Genomic DNA, 18195 nt, shown 5'->3' with positions numbered 1-18195 from the left:
TAAGACTGTATCTCCATATTGTCTTGTGTACATTAGTTACATGAAATAATTGTAATAAATGAATTGACTAATATTTTTGGGTATGTAACTATGGGAGGCAGAGTCTGATAAAGATCCATTATGATCTCTATAATCTCGTTTCATTTTACACTATCGCTCACAGGATGAGTATGGGATACACAATAAAACAGCAGCTTATTACACTCATAGGAGAGGAACGCTACACCCGTAGGGGGTTATACAGCGCTTGGGGAAATAAAATATCGAAAGCCCCTCACCAGCATCAAGGAATTTCCCTTGAGGACAATTAGTTGTTCAGGCGGTATAATTAATATACATCCGTCAACAACCTTCTATGGCTGAATTCTTTCAGCCACTTCTACTGAAAGATGTCGGCATCCTCTACTGTTCCATATTTAGATTAAAGGACTGTCCTGCATCCACACCCTAGACGAAACTTGGGACTTCACGAATCCCCGTGTGATCAATTCGGCGCTCAACGACTCCCTTTTCTAGCAAAGGTATCTGTGGACGGCGGCATCCAGCAGGTGGAACAAAGCCCTGTTATATCTATGGCGCTCCATCAAGAGCGCTTCCAGGCCCTTCGAATCCCTGCCCATGGACGCACTTCCCTCTCCCGGCTCTGGATGTGGTGTTGACGTGTCTCTGTCCTGGACACTTTCATCTCCACACTGTGATTGTTCTTTCTTTTTTTTTTTCCTCTCCTGGGCGGTAGGTTTATTGCGCACCCATAGCTCATGCTTAATAATAATAATAATAATAATAATAATAATAATAATAATAATAATAATAATAATAATAATAATAATAATCTTTATTCTACAAGTACATGTATAAGGTATAAAGGCCTAGCTGATATCAATGGCATATACTACTATACAGAAAGCCCCTTGTTATGCAGAGCATTTCGGGCAAATTAAGTCAATTTTATCTCCAGGATGCGACCCACACCAGTCAACTAACACCAAGGTACCTATTTTACTGATAGGTAAACAGGGACAGCAGGTGCCTTAAGGAAACATGTCTCTATATTTCACTCGTACCGGGGATCAACCCCCAGACCTCAGTGTATGAGCTGAGTGCACTAGCAATTAAGCTATGTAAGACACAAGGTTACAGCAGCCACAGCAGATTCTTGTCAGACCCCCCACCCATTGGATTACATTAAAATACTACATTTATTTCATATAGTACAATCCCATGGCATAATATTACAATCCTATGACATAATTGACCCCTGGGTGTCTTCAAGAGCTGGACAGGCACCTAAAATTAATTTTTGACCAGCCGGGCTGTGGTTCATACGTCGGTTTGCGTGCGGCCAGCAGTAACAGCTTAGTTGATCAGGCTCTGATCCACCGCGAGGCCTGGTCGTGGACCTGGCCACGGGGGCATTGATCCCCGAAACACCCTCCAGGTACACTCCAGGTACAGAATACAACACGTGGATACAACCCCCTCCCCCCGCAAAAAAAATACTCACATATTTTACCTTCACCAATGCACACATTGGTCATTTACTTGGTTGTAATTTCATCAAATATCAGTTTCAATAATGTGTGACATTTGTAATCCCTACTGTAATCCCTATCCCAAGAGGATTCATACAATAAAAGTTTATACAGTAAGAGGAGTCATTCCCCAAAAGGTTCAAACAACAAGAAGGTTCATATAGCAAATGCGTTCATGGAACAAAAGAGCTCGTTCAAGAAGTTTTATAGCAAAATGGTTCATGCACCAAGAGGGTTCATGTAGGAAGGTTTATAGACAAAGATGTAAGCCACAGAACTGTGTCCTTTGATGGTGACATCCGAATTTGTATGACAGTGTCATCCATCGAAGACACTGCAAATCTCCAAGCGGATATCAACCAAATTTTTTTTTTTTTACACAGGGTTTGACAAGGTTAGGTTAAGGATCCCTAGCTTTATTAACAAGCTAAGAGCTGTTACCTACATCAGCTCATTTGAAAGCATTTTTATTGTTATGAAAGATACAAGTAGGGGACAGGATGAAGTTGGAACCATCATTTTCATCTTTAAATGGGCCGCAGAAAACAATATGAAGTTCAACGAAGAAAAATTTCAATTACTCCACTATGGAAAACTCGAGAAAATAAAAACTGTGTTGGAGTACAAAATAAATTTCAACCATATGATAGAGCGAAAAACTAATGTGAAGGCCCTGGGAGTGATAATGTCAGAGAATCTCACTTTCAAAGATCACATTGTATCTACCACATCTGCTAGGACAATGATAGGATGGATAATGTGAACCTTCAAGACTAGAGATGCAAAGCCCATGATGATTCTCTTCTATCGCTTGTTCTCTCTATGCTGGAATATTGCTGTACACTAATGGCCCCTTTCAAGGCAGACAAAATTACAGACCTTGAGAATATACAGAGAAATTTCATAGCACGTACAAGTACGATACAATAGACCCCTGGCTGTCTTCAGGAAGGCGCTGGACAGGCACCTAAAGTCAGTACCTGATCAGCCGGGCTGTGGTTCGTACGTTGGTTACGTGCGATCATCAGTAACAGCCTGGTTGATCAGGCTCTGATCACCGTGAGGCCTGATCACGGATCGGGCCGCGGGGGCGTTGACCCCCGAAACTCCCTCCAGGTATAAGGAGGGTTCATACAGCAAGAAAGTTTAAGCAGAAAGAGTTTATACAGCACGAGATTTCATACATCAAGAGGATTTATAATGCAAAAGCATTCATACTGAAAGAAGGTTTATATAGCAAGAGAGGGGGGCCCCTCATACTGCAAGAAGGTTTTAGATTTTGCCACCGAAGTGGCTAGTTTATTGTGCACTCCATATCCATCATGTGGACGGTAGCGTAAGAGCATATGGATACACAAAACGCTTAGGAACTAGGTCCAAAAGGGTTAACAAGAGAACAATTGGATTTGTATCTACAGTTCACTTATCTGTTACAAGCAAATTTAAGAAATTTGCTTAGTATGTCTGGTATCTTATTTTCATTAATACGATATCTTGACATGACACATAGGTTATTATACTGTCTATCTCTATATTCCTCAACAAGTAGGCAATTAAGCACAGTGTTCAGGACAGTGATTATATGCCTGACCACATAATTTTAATTTGGTTCGATCATCATCTGTGTGTTTCTCAAACTGCCAGAAGTACTAGTAACCAAGCCTAAGCCTGGCCACTACATCAGTCAGTCTGTTCATATTGCAAGTTGCTCCATAAACATACTTATCTATGTTCATGTTATAGTGGGTTATAGATCTACTCAGGCTTCTAATTGCATTCCTATAACATTCAATTTCATTATTTATTTCTCTCCTAATATTATTCCTAATGTTAGACATAGATATACCAAAGTTATATTCTACATTCTCCTTCAGGTTACTCTTCTTGGCTAACATATCAACTTCATCATGAAGGAGTGTTCCAATGTGTGATGGGATCCATAGCAACTGTACATAAATTCTTTTTTCCCGGATTTTTGAGTATCTGTACCTGGCTTCTCCAATGAGTCATTGTATGAGTCAAGAGCCTTCAATGATGACATAGAATCAGTAATGATGATAGAGTCAAGCACAGTGTCATAAGCTAGCTCCAGCGCCATTAGGATTGCAAACAATTAAGTTTGCAGTGTAGACGCAAAGTTGTTAATTCTTATGCCTAACTCAAAGCATTTGTTATCGTTCTTAACTAGGGAGGTGGCAACAAGAGCAGATGCAGACCTGCCAGAAGACTCCTGTTTAGATCCATCAGTGTATATAACTTGTGATAACTTATTACCACCAGCTAGAGCGAGAAATTAAGGAAGGGATTACTAGCAATGAGCTTCTTGGGAGGGACTTGTAGGTATGTGATATTAAATGAACACATCTTCCATGGAAGGGTTAAATGCTCTTGTTGTCTACAGTGATACAGTTCATGCAGGTTATAAAACTTAATGCAATTGCACGTTTTCACAATCCATTTAGACCTGTGTGTATTTACTTCTAGACACTTAATAAGGTTCATTGTGACAGTGTCTGGTTCATTTCTTAACATTCTAATACCAAGTACAGTGTTAATCTCAACAATCCTATCACTGATACTAGAAATACCAAGCTCCTTCCTCATATTAAGAACCTTTGTAGATTTGGGACACCCAAGAATAATACCAAGAAATATTTTTTTGAAGAAGAGATTCATACAGCAAGAGACAGAGGTCATACAGCAAGAGTGTTCGTGAGGGCCATATCCGTCTCAGCCCTTAAGCCCAGCAACAACACAGGAAGGGTTGGCAGCCCTGGTTGGTGACAGCAGATGTAAACACGAAATGACTTCAAGGGGTTGGGCAGGATTCACGGAGGAAGATATTAAAAATGTACAAAGGGGAAGTGCCTCACGAGGTGGGCAAGGTAATACGAAAACACGTAAGCAGTTCTTGCTATTCAAGGTAGTTTGAGAGTAAATTTTATCCCCGAAGTAATATTTCTGAAAGCAAACTTTCTAGGAAAGTTTTTTGCAGAAAGACTAAACTAGTGTTAAAGTTGCTGTTATTTATGGGATCCACGGTATTTGAGATAGGTTATTTTGTGATAAGTAATATGTTTTACAGGAGATTATTTTGCGATAAGTGATATATTTTACAGGAGAGGTTTCTTTTCAAAACACTTGCCCTCTTATTAACGTTTTAAAGAACAGATTTTGATTATTTTGCTCAGTTCTGATTCCCGTCCCCTCATGGAAGGTTCCTTGATGTTGGTGAAGGGCTCTTGATTTAGGGAATTGGATCTGTGCTTCAGTTCCCCGAATTAAGCCTGAATGCCTTCCACATCCCCCCCCGGGCGCTGTATAATCCTACGGGTTTAGCGCTTCCCCCTTGATTATAATAATAATAATCTGATTCCCGTATTACAAAATGGATGCAAGTAAGTTTAAGTACAAATTTTGGGTGATTGCAATTATCTGACATAGTAACATATATGTAAATTACCTAGGATAACACAAAGGAGTCAAGGTCATTTATTTACATTAGGATCCTTGAAAAGTGGGATAGAAAATAGACAGAGAAGGATAGCGAAGTTGATACCATATATTGGTCAAGATATATATAGAAAAGCTATTTGGCAGATTTGGGTGAAAATTTATAGTTAATATTCAGTAGTAAGTGGGTCTGCATTCATGTTTTTTTTTTATGGGGGGGAGGGCTGTATAACCATTTTGGGTTTAATGCTTAACTTTATTGTATCATTATTATTATTTTGGGGTCAGATTCTTTAAAATAGTATTATGCTTTTTTTATGTTAAGGGCTCTTTATCCAAGGAATGGAACTTGTCTTCACCTTCCGTGGATTGAAACTGAATGCCTTCTATTCCCCAAGAGCTATATGACCTCTGTCATAAGGCAGGTTTTTTGCAGCTCAATTGAGGTTCAGTAAATTGCGGGATGCATCCCAGCCTGTCTGTAATATCCTTCACAAGGACTTCTAGGTCCAGGAGAGTGATGACATGATTCTTATACTCCACACAAAGACTATACCAACCTATTGTGATTGACAGGAACTACTGTAGATGGTGGAAAAGGTAGACAATCATGCAGAGCAAAAGGGGCAAATTGCAAGTGTGACAACACCTCTCTGTCATAGTCTTTTAGTTACTGAAAGATCACTCTATTTCTGTGTCATGTTTATCAGAGTTGGTGTGATGCCAAACATATGTCTATTTCTAATTCATTTTCTTTTACAGTTGAAAATGCAATATTTTTTGTTACTCAATCACCAGCAAACTTTTTTTTTTCACTTTACCAGCAGATATTGTAGTTAGAGATAGTTACAGTGAGCTTGAATAGTTACCAGTGAGGTAATCTCTAAGTTGGACTGGAGAGTTTGGGATTTTGCTAGCTTGATTATTCCAACAGTCAAAACAAAACATTTATTTTATTTGCCGTCTCCAAGGCTTGGAGGTGAGATTCATTAGGTGTGGTTAGAACTATTTCTTCGATTTTGATACCTTACATATCTGAAAAGGCATTATCCAGGTCTTTTTTATATCTCCTTTAATCTGTTCATGAGCTCAGCAAATGTAATAGTTTATCCACAAGTGCAACTAATGTGACATTTTGTTGTGGCAACGTTTCACTCTCCAGGAGCTTTGTCAAGCCATTACTGTAATTCTACCAACATATATACAATAGTTTATCCCTTGGCTAGTTCTTTAGCCATGGGATATTTAATCCCATTGTTGTTATTTCTTTGGTTTTTAATGGGCAATGTCTGTTGTAGAGGCTTTGTGTTGTGTGAAAGAATATGTGAACATTTGAGTTAATGTCTTAGCCACTGTGCAGTTGCTGATTGCCACTATAAAGTTATTTATTGACAGATCATTAAGGAGCCTGAAGATTTTACTAGTTTCATGGGGTAGTGTTCTTTAAACTGGTGAAGGTAGAGTAGTGATCAGTAGTACATGTAAACTACACTATTTGTACTGCATAAAGAAATAAAAATTGTATTGTTTGTGATATTGCCTGCTGTTTGAGGAGCTGGAATATTTGTCCATATGTGATCAAGTGATATTTCAGCAGTCTCAGTTATTCTTGTAAACTTTGTTATTGTGGGTATTAACCCTTTGACTGTTTCAGGCCCCTCTCTGAAACTGTCATTCTATGTCGCTCAATTTTTAAAAAAAAAAAAATTATTTTTTCTTATGAAATGATAGAGAATCTTTTCCCGATGGTAATGACACCAAAAGTTCGAAATTTGGTCGAAAACTCGTGGAATTATGCTCCCGCGAAGTTAGCGGTCTCGGCGACATATGCGTATCGGCGATTTCGCCGACTTTGAGCCCAATTTTCAGCCAATTCCATTGTTCCAGTTGACCAAACTCATAGCTATTTCTTTAGAACTCCATTTTATCTATCAGCTGAGTACAAGAAACCTCCCATTTACTAATTTGGACTACCCAATATGGTGGTCAGAAATTGGCAATTTGGCCAATTTCACGCAAAATAAAAAAGATGCCAATTTCAAAATAGGGTCCAGAATAAACAAGGTAGACATTCGTGGCACTAAAATAACATATGCTCTGTTCATTAGTCACATCTCTAGCCCCCTCTTATATTATTATTGCTTTCTATTTTGATTTTTTATTCATACAAAAAAATACAAAATTTACTGTTATGCAGACGACTGCATTATTGTAAAAATGGTATAAATAATATCAGTGCACTAGTGAAAGAATATTAGACTCCCCAGTTGACGTGTATTGGACGTGTGGTGTGATTTATTTACTCTTGAACATTGGTAAAAATCGAACATTTCCGCTACTTTGAGCTCAGTTTCAAGGTCGTTTTCATCGTAAAAGTAACGAAAATCATCTCTATTTCTGTAATATGTTTTCCATTTTATCACCTAAGACCATGAAAACGCGAATACAACGATAAATACTATACCAAAATACACCTCAAAGTCGGCGTTTTATTCCAAAAAAACGATCAGAGTTTTTTTTTTCTCATTACGCAATGTGTGCTGCAGGATTTTTTTTATGTGGTGCACACTGACCACACAGACCCATTCTCTCACATGTGGGCCTACCAGCTTTCTCCCACTTGATTTGAAGCCGCTAGAATTATTGAGTATATATACGTCAGAAACATTGGCTCGTAAGACGTATTTATACGTCGAAAACAGTCAAAGGGTTAATAAGCAGTATTGCTCATATTAAAAAGGAAATCTTCTACTGCTGAGTGCTCATGGCTTGTTGGTAGCATCCTCAGCTCATATACTGAGGGATCCAGGATCGATCTCTGGCACAGATGAAACATTGGGCATGTTTCCGTACACCTGCTGCCCCATTCACCTAGCAGTATAGGCACCTGGATGTTAGCCAGCTTTTGTGAGTTGCACCCTGGGGGACAAGATTGAAGAACCCCAGTGGAAATAAGACAGAGTCCCTGATGATACACTGGCATTTTTGAGTTATCCTGGGTGCTATAGTCATAAATCAAACAACTGCAAGTTAAACCTTTAACCCTTTGACTGTCGCAACCCCCAATCCTGAGGTGTCTCCTGGTGTCGCAAAATTTCAAAAAAAAAAAAAAATTATTTTTTCTCATGAAATGATAGAGAATCTTTTCCCGATTGTAATGACACCAAAAAAACGAAATTTGATGGAAAACTGACGGAATTATGCTCTTGCGAAGTTAGCGACCTCGGCGATATTTACAAATCGGCGATTTCGCCCATTATTGAGCCCTATTTTCGGCTAATTCTGTTGTTCCAGTCGACCAAACTCATAGCTATTTCTTTAGAACTCCATTTTTTCTATCGATTGAGTACAAGAAACTGTCCATTTACTGATTTTAACTACCCAATAATGTGGTCAGAAATTTGCAATTTGGCCAATTTCACGAAAATTAAAAAATATGACAATTTCAAAATAAGGTCCAGAATGAACAATGCAGACATTCCTGGCTCTAAAATAACATTTTCTTTGTTCATCAGTCATGTCTCCAGGCCCCTCTGATATTACTCTTGCTTTCTATTTTGAATTTTTATTCAAACAAAAAATAGAAGACTTACTATTATGCAGACTACTGCAATACTGTAATAATTGTATAAATAACATCAACCCATTCATGACTGCATATTAGAATGGCTAGTTGGACATTTATTGGACAATGACATCATTTGTTTACTTTTGAACATTGGCAAAAATCAAACATTTCCCCTACTTTGAGCTCCGTTTCCAGGTTCTTTTTATAGTAAAATCAATCAAAATCACCTCAATTTCTATAATATGTTTTCCATTCTATCAAATGAGACCAAGAAAACGAGAATACAACCATAAATACTATATGAAAATAGACCACAAAGTCTGCCTTTTAATTAAAAAAAACGGTCGGAGTTTTTTTTCTCTCATTATGCACTGCATGCTCCAGGATTTTTTTTATATGGTGCACACTGACCACACAGACCCATTCTCTCACATGTGGGCCTACCAGCTTTCTCCTGCTTGATCTGAAGCCGCTAGAATTTATGAGTATATATATGTCAAACACGGTACCTCGTAAGACGTATATATACGGCCGCGACAGTCAAAGGGTTAAATCTGCCATTTATATATATAAATTGACTTATCTTTCAATCCCCATTCTTTTTCAAGGGTGTGAGCTCAAGGTAAAACCTGAACTGCAAGATGCAATATCTATGATATTAGTTTCGGAGCAAACAGGTTTGTATTGAACTTTTGAAGTCATAAATGTTAATGAACAGTTTTTCCTTAATCAGATAAAGCATTATTATATAATATATGTAGAAGTCTCAAACTCTCCACAGCAAAAAAATGTTTACTATTTCAATAATTTTAAATTTAGTCAAAATGAAAGGTTGTTAATACATTTGATTACAGGAAGATAAAAAAGTGTGTGAGAAAAGAATATAGGGCTCGTATTAGGTGGTGCATATAAGTGGTATCTAAATAGAAAACAGTTAATGAAGTAATATTTGTAATTTGTATTAGACAGCTGAAATCTGGTGTTTAACCCCTTGACTGTCGCAACCCCAAATCCTGAGGTGTCTCCTGGTGTCACAAAATTTCAAAAAAAAAGTTATTTTTTCTTATGAAATGATAGATAATCTTTTCCTAATTGTAATGACACCAAAAGAACGAAATTTGATGGAAAACTTACGGAATTACGCTCTCACAAAGTTAGCGACCATGGCGATATTTATGAATCGACGATTTCGCCCACTTTGAGCCCTATTTTTGGCTAATTCCATTGTTCCAGTCGACCAAACTCATAGCTGTTTCTTTAGAACTCCATTTTTTCTATTGATTGAGTACAAGAAACTGCCCATTTACCGATTTCAACTACCCAATAACGTGGTCAGAAATTTGCAATTTGGCCAATTTCACGAAAATTAAAAAATATGACAATTTCAAAATAGGGTCCAGAATGAACAATGCAGACATTGATAAATTAGACACATGTGCAACTCTTGGGTATGTGTCTAATTTATCAACGTGTCGGTTCTCTGAACCATTCATCTACAATGCAGACATTCCTTGCTCTAAAATAACATTTTCTTTGTTCATCAGTCACGTTTCCAGGCCCCTCTGATATTACTCTTGCTTTCTATTTTGAATTTATATTCAAACAAAAAATAGAAGATTTACTGTTACGCAGAATACTACAATATTGTAATAATTGTATAAATAATGTCAACCCATTCATGACTGCATATTAGAATGGCTACTTGGACATTTATTGGAAAATGACATCATCTGTTTACTTTTGAACATTGGCAAAAATCAAACATTTCCCCTACTTTGAGCTCCATTTCAAGGTTCTTTTCATAGTAAAACTAATCAAAATCACCTCTGTTTCTATAATATGTTTTCCATTCTATCAAAAGAGACCAAGAAAACGAGAATACAACCATAAATACTTTACGAAAATAGACCACAAAGTCTGCCTTTTAATTAAAAAAGCAGTCGGAGTTTTTTTTTTCTCATTATGCACTGTGTGCTGCAGGATTTTTTTTATATGGTGCACACTGACCACACAGACCCATTCTCTCACATGTGGGCCTACCAGCTTTCTCCTGCTTGATTTGAAGCCACTAGAATTTATGAGTATATATACGTCAAAAACGGTGGCTCGTAATACGTATATATATGACCAAAACAGGCAAAGGGTTAAATGAAAAAGATCACCAGTACTATATCATTATTCATGATTAATTAATATCATGTACTGTACAGTAGTTCAGTTAACAAAACCTCATTATTGTTTTTTACCTTTTTTTATTAATATTTTACTATACTTGCAGTGTCGAATCAAAAGACTGAATTGCGTCAAGTCAGGCTACAATCCTCAGGAAAAACACTGACAAAAGAGAAGCCAGGAAAGATTCATTCTACTAAGACAACTCACAATTATTCACCCATTCCACCACAAGCTCGACTCTCCCAAGCTCAGGTATGAGATGTTGTCTTAGAGTAAATAAAAGTGAAAAAGAATTATTCAGTATTTTAATAGATATGTTGGCAGTTTAGTCTCAGTTCTCCTTACACAATTTGTTATTTTCACAATATGGTGAGATTTTCATTTCATTTTATTTTTAAATTCATAAGAAACAAGCTGACAAATCTCTACTACTTATTCATTTTGGGGGAGAAGAACATTTCTTGTAGTAAGAAATTTATTGTACTCTTTGTAAAGTCTGTTTCAGAAAAATTACAAACTAGGATTACAGTGTAAAATTAACAGTTCAGTGATTTTTTTTAACCACACTGGCTGTCGCTCACCAAGGTACGGTAACCCAAAATAGGAAACATATTTACCATTATTCATTCTAGACATGCACAGACATAACAGTTCAAATGACCTTCTGAACTGCATCATGCCAACCTCTCCATTAGAGGGAGGGGAGTGAATCTGGCTAACTGGGTTATCTCAATCTCTTCATTAAATGTTAACCTTGTCACACTCAAGTCATGTCAATTCATAAAAATAACTGGTCCTCTTGTGTTTAGGAACAAAATTATTTTTATTAACACTTTGGTCATCTCCCACCAAAGCAGGGTGGCCCATAAAAGAAAAGCTTTCTCCATCATTCACTCCATCACTGTCTTGCCAGAGGCGCACTTACGCTACAGTTATAAAACTTCAACATTAACACCACTTCTTCAGACTGCAGGCACTGTACTTCCCATCTCCAGTACTCAAGTCTGACCTGCCTTTTTTCCTGAATCCCTTCGTAAATGTTACCTTGCTCACACTCCAACAGCATGTCAAGTCCTAAAAACCATTTGCCTCCATTCACTCCTATCTAACACGCTCATGCATGCTTGCTGGAAGTCCAGGCCCCTCTTACACAAAACCTCCTCTACCCCCTCCCTCCAGCCTTTCTTAGGCTGACCCCTACAAAATACAGTGGAACCTCGGCTTACAAATGCCCCACCATGCTAATTTTTCAGGATACAAACAGTCACTCGATCGATTTTTTGCTTCTGGATATGAACAGAATTTCAGGATGTGAACTTCTCCCACAAGGGAGGCTCCTTGGTGAGGGGCTCTTGACTCTTGATCAAGGATAAGATAAGATAAGATAAGATTTCGTTCGGATTTTTAACCCCGGAGGGTAAGCCACCCAGGATAACCCAAGAAAGTCAGTGCGTCATCGAGGACTGTCTAACTTATTTCCATTGGGGTCCTTAATCTTGTCCCCCAGGATGCGACCCACACCAGTCGACTAACACCCAGGTACCTATTTGCTGCTAGGTGAACAGGACAACAGGTGTAAGGAAACGTGTCGAAATGTTTCCACCCGCCGGGAATCGAACCCGGGCCCTCCGTGTGTGAAGCGGGAGCTTTAGCCACCAGGCCACCGGGCCACCCCGTGCTCCACTTCCCTAAATTAACAATAATAATAAGAACATAAGAAAGGAGGAACACTGCAGAAAGCCCATTGGCCCATACTAGGCAGGTCCTTCATAATCCATCTCACTAACAGAATATTTGCCCAATTCAGTTTTCAGTGCTACCCAAGAAATAAGCTTTGATAATTCTAGTATTTACTCGTGTGCAAGTCCCACTCAAATCCAACCCCTCTCACTCGTGTATTTATCCAACCTAAATTTTAAACTTCCCAAGGTTTTAGCTTCGATAGAACCTTGGGTGGCTTTAAAAAGAGACTGGACAAATACAGTGGACCCTCAGCTAACGATATTAATCCGTTCCTGTAAGCTCATCGATAGCTGAAATTATCGTTAGCTGAATTAATTTTCCCCATAAGAAATAATGGAAATCAAATTAATCCGTGCAAGACACCCCAAAGTATGAAAAAAAAAATTTACCACATGAAATATTAATTTTAATGCACACAAACTGACACTTACCTTTATTGAAGATCTGGTGATGATTGATGGGATGGGAGGAGGGGGGAGTGTGGAAGTTGTTAATGTTTAGAAGGGGAATCCCCTTCCATTAGGACTTGAGGTATCAAGTCCTTTTCTGGGGTTACTTCCCTTCTTCTTATAATGCCACTTGGACCAGCTTGAGAGTCACTGGACCTCTGTCGCACAACAAATCTGTCTATAGAGGCCTGTACCTCCCGTTCCTTTAAGATTTGCCTAAAATGGGCCACAACATTGTCATTGTAATAGTCACCAGCATGGCTTGCAATAGCTGTATTAGGGTGATTTTCATCCATAAAGGTTTGCAGTTCAATCCACTTTGCACACATTTCCTTAATCTTTGAAGTAGGCAAAATGGATTCCACAACTGGCATAGGCATCTCAGGGTTAGCCCCAAACCTTTCAAAATCTTTCTTAATTTCCATACTAATTCTCACCCTTTTTATCACAGGGTTGGCACTAGAAGCTTTCTTGGGGCCCATGGTGACTTATTTTGCAGGTACAATCACTAAAAACGCTGTGATAATATGAAATGTTCCGATTGTATGCGTGGATGCGACCGCACTGGCTGGCCACAGGACATCTGAGGCGCGCATTGGGTGAGTTTTTTAGCGTTAGCCGAGACAAAATTTTTGCGTTAAAATATATCATTAACTGGATTTAACGTTAGCTGATGCCATCGTTAGCTGAGGGTCCACTGTACGTGAGTGGGAGGGGCAGGGTCTGATTGGTGTCGTGGGTACATAACAACATAAGAAAAGAGGAACATTGCAGTAGGCCTGTTGGCCCATACTAGGCAGGTCCTTCATAGATCCAACCCACTAACAGAATAAACGTACCCAAGCAATAAGCGTTAACAATTCTATTTACTCACCTTGACTGTGTGCTAATGGAGTTACAGGAAGCTGACATCGAAGAAATGCTGAACACTGACAATGATGCACCTGTTGTGCATTCCTTGAGTGATGGTGAAATTAGATGAATTGTGATAGATAAATAAGCCGTAGAGTTGATATTAGCATATTGAAGTACGTATTTTGTTGTGCCTCCTGAGAGCAGGAATTCCGCTGGAACGGATTAATGCCATTTCAGTTAATTTAAATGAGGAAAATTTACTCAGCATATGAACAAATTGGGATACAAACAAGGTCGTGGAACGGATTAAATTCGTAAGCTGAGGTTCCACTGTACTTGAATTATGTGTCATTCCAGAATAAGTGGGCCTCAACCTAACTCTGGTAAACAAGTAGGTAGTACATACTTAACCACTGAACAGGTCATCATCTGATTAAGACCCATGTCAGGAGACAGTGTGTTGTTTTCTGGTGAATAAACCAATACCACAACCCTCATCTTCGTTATTTTCCTGGAAACTAGTACAGGGTTTAGTGTTTGGTCAAAAAATTATTTAAATTAACTCTCACTGTCTCCCATGTAGATCTACGTTATTGATGCCAGTGTCATTCATGTAGATCTACATTTTAAGAACAGCTCCCTCAAATATGCCGTGAGCAGTAAATTTTGGCACTAAACACGAGAGAATGGGTCTGTGCAGTGAGTGCACAGTATAAAAAATATCATGCCCCACTTAGTGCATAATAGAAAAAGCAAACCTCTGACTCTGTGTTTGGTTTAAAATAACAACTTTGAGGTGTTTTCTAGAGTGGTTTTTATGGTTTTATTCGATCAGTAGAAGACATAGTAGTGAAATAGAAATGATTTTGGTTGATTTCAGATAAGAAATAGCTTGAAATAGGGCTCACAGTGTCAGAAATATTTGACTTTTATTGATTTTCATGAGGAAGGGTAGGTGACCTATATCATAACCAGTCATTCATTATATTTTATCTGAGAAATAGGGTAAAACATATTTTTTGTGTGATGATGGATTCAAAATGAAGGACAAGTATTATTTATATACAGTGGACCCTCGGATATCAGCCATTCTGGATATTGACCAAATTGGATTTCGGCCGCTTTTTTGGCCTAAATTCTATCCTGGATTTTGGCTGGCAACTCAGAAATCGGCCGTATTGGACGCATCCACCCCCACGTTTCATGATAATCCATTGTTTTTTGTGGTTGTTTATTGAGTGTGACTGCAAAATAAGCCACCATGGGCCCAAAGAAACAAGTTACATAGTACAGTGGACCCCCGCATAACGATCACCTCCGAATGCGACCAATTATGTAAGTGTATTTATGTAAGTGCGTTTGTACGTGTATGTTTGGGGGTCTAAAATGGACTAATCTACTTCACAATATTCCTTATGGGAACAAATTCGGTCAGTACTGGCACCTGAACATACTTCTGGAGTGAAAAAATATCGTTAACCGGGGGTCCACTGTATATAAAAACATGCAATGTTTATATACGATGTATGTTTAATAATAATCTCTCTTGGGCACATTAAATGTCTTATTTTAGGTTAATATAGACATTTTCATTAACCCTGTGACTGTTTCAGTCGTATATATATGTCTTACGAGCCACTGTGTTTGACGTATATATACTCAAAAATTCTAGCGGCTTCAAATCAAGCAGGAGAAAGCTGGTAGGTCCACATGTGAGAGAATGGGTCTGTGTGGTCAGTGTGCACCATATAAAAAAAATCCTGCAGTATGCAGTGCATAATGAGAAAAAAAACTGACTTTTTTTTGGATTAAAACGCCGACTTTGTGGTCTATTTTCGTATAGTATTTATGGTTGTATTCTCGTTTTCTTGGTATCATTTCATAGAATGGCAAACATATTATAGAAATAGAGGTGATTTTGATTGGTTTTACTATGAAAAGAGCTTTGAAATGGAGCGCAAAGTAGGGGAAATGTTTGATATTTGCCAATGTTCAAAAGTAAACAAATGATGTCATTGTCCAATAAATGTCCAACTAGCCATTCTAAATGCAGTCATGAATGGGTTGACATTATTTATACAATTATTACAATATTGCATTAGTCTGCATAACGGTAAATCTTCTATTTTTTATTTGAATAAAAATTCAAAATAGAAGGCAAGAGTAATATCAGAGGGGCCTGGAAACGTGACTGATGAACAAAGAAAATGTTATTTTAGAGCCAGGAATGTCTGAATTGTTCATTCTGGGCCCTATTTTGAAATTGACATATTTTTTAATTTGCGTGAAATTGGCCAAATTGCAAATTTCTGACCAAGTTATTGGGTAGTTGAAATCGGTAAATGGGCAGTTTCTTGTACTCAATCGATAGAACAAATGGAGTTCTAAATAAATAGCTATGAGTTTGGTCGACTGGAACAATGGAATTAGCCGAAAATAGGGCTCAAACTGGGCGAAATTGCCAATTCGTAAATATCGCCGAGATCGCTAACTTCGCAAGAGTGCAATTCCGTAAGTTTTCCATAAAATTTCGTTCTTTTGGTGTCATTACCATTGGGAAAAGATTCTCTCATTTCATAAGATTTTTTTTTTTTTTTTCAAAAATTTTTCAACACCAGGAGACACCTCAGGATTTGGGGTTTCAACAGTCAAGGGGTTAATCCATCTATGATATTTTCTTAAAAATTATGTAAGAAACACGTTACATAGCATATAAACATGCAATGTTTATATGCTATTGAGTGGTGAGTTAGGTAGAGAGTAAACATTGTGTTTTCCCTGATTCAGCGTTAGAGAAAACTGTGAATCTGGCGCCTGGCCCAGTCACTGCCCTTCATACGCGTTTGTTTACAATTCTTGGCTTGAATTATTCATTACTTCTCCCTTTGTTTATGATGACATCTAAAGGTAGTTGTTAGAAACGATTAAACTCAGTGAACATGGTAATACAGTGGACCCCCGCATACCGTTGGCATCACATAACGTTAAATCCGCATACCGATACATTTTATTGCTAAGATTTTGCCTCGCATACTGCTAAAAAACCCGCTCAACGCTATTCGTCCGAGACGCGTCTAATGTGCGGCCTGAGCCAGCCTCACATGTTCCGCCGGTGGCATTGTTTACCAGCCAGCCTCCGTGGTAACATCCAAGCATACAATCGGAACATTTCGTATTATTACAGTGTTTTTGGTGATTTTATCTGCAAAATAAGTGACCATGGGCCCCAAGAAAGCTTCTAGTGCCAACCCTACAGGAATAAGGGTGAGAATTACTATAGAGATGAAGAAAGAGATCATTGCTAAGTATGAAAATGGAGTGCGTATCTCCGAGCTGGCCAGGTTGTATAGTAAACCCCAATCAACCATCGCTACTATTGTGTCCAAGAAAACGGCAATCAAGGAAGCTGTTCTTGCCAAAGGTTCAACTGTGTTTTCGAAACAGAGATCGCAAGTGATGGAAGATGTTGAGAGACTCTTACTGGTGTGGATAAATGAAAAACAGATAGCAGGAGATAGCATCTCTCAAGTGATCATAAGTGAAAAGGCTAGGAAGTTGCATGAGAATTTAATTAAAAAAATGCCTGCAACTAGTGATGTGAGTGAATTTAAGGCCAGCAAAGGTTGGTTTGAGAGATTTAAGAAGCGTAGTGGCATACATAGTGTGATAAGGCATGGTGAGGCTGCCAGTTCGGACCACAAAGCAGCTGAAAAATATGTGCAGGAATTCAAGGAGTACTTAGACAGTGAAGGACTGAAACCTGAACAAGTGTTTAATTGTGATGAAACAGGCCTGTTTTGGAAGAAAATGCCAAGCAGGACCTACATTACTCAGGAGGAAAAGGCACTCCCAGGACATAAGCCTATGAAAGACAGGCTTACTTTGTTGATGTGTTCCAATGCTAGTGGTGATTGCAAAGTGAAGCCTTTATTAGTGTATCACTCAGAAACTCCCAGACCGTTCAGGCAAAAAGAATATCCTCAAGGCTATTTTGTGTGTGCTGTGGAGGGCAAACAGTAAGGCATGGGTCACTAGGGACTTTTTCTATGACTGGTTACACCAAGCATTTGCCCCCAATGTGAAAAATTACCTAACTGAAAAGAAAATAGACCTTAAGTGCCTCCTGGTGTTAGACAATGCCAATGGTCATCCTACAGACGTGGCAGAGCGACTTTATGGGGACATGAGCTTCATTAAGGTGAAGTTTTTGCCTCCTAATACCACTCCTCTCCTGCAACCCATGGACCAGCAGGTTATTGCAAACTTCAAAAAACTGTACACAAAAGCTCTGTTTGAAAGGTGCTTTGTAGTGACCTCAGAAACTCAATTGACTCTAAGAGAGTTTTGGAGAGAGCACTTTAATATCCTCAATTGTGTAAACCTTATAGGTAAGGCTTGGGAGGGAGTGACTAAGAGGACC

At 38.5% G+C, this 18195-nt stretch overlaps 1 protein-coding gene across 1 annotated transcript in view; it reads left to right on the top strand.

The window, feature by feature from the left end:
• The first annotated feature begins 4253 nt into the window (after window positions 1–4253).
• Window positions 4254–18195, top strand: part of Gorab (Golgin, RAB6 interacting) — an 85452-nt gene continuing 71510 nt past the window's right edge. Inside the window, exons 1-2 of the mRNA XM_053776584.2 lie at window positions 4254–4417; window positions 10832–10980. Of these exons, the coding sequence (XP_053632559.2) occupies window positions 4336–4417; window positions 10832–10980 (231 nt within the window). The 5' untranslated portion in view covers window positions 4254–4335. The remainder of the gene's footprint in view (window positions 4418–10831; window positions 10981–18195) is intronic.

Source organism: Cherax quadricarinatus, chromosome 1 (genome assembly GCF_038502225.1).
Source record: "Cherax quadricarinatus isolate ZL_2023a chromosome 1, ASM3850222v1, whole genome shotgun sequence".
Taxonomy (NCBI): domain Eukaryota; kingdom Metazoa; phylum Arthropoda; class Malacostraca; order Decapoda; family Parastacidae; genus Cherax; species Cherax quadricarinatus.
Note: the sequence above shows the minus strand (reverse complement) of the source record. Positions and strands in the feature narration are given on the sequence as shown.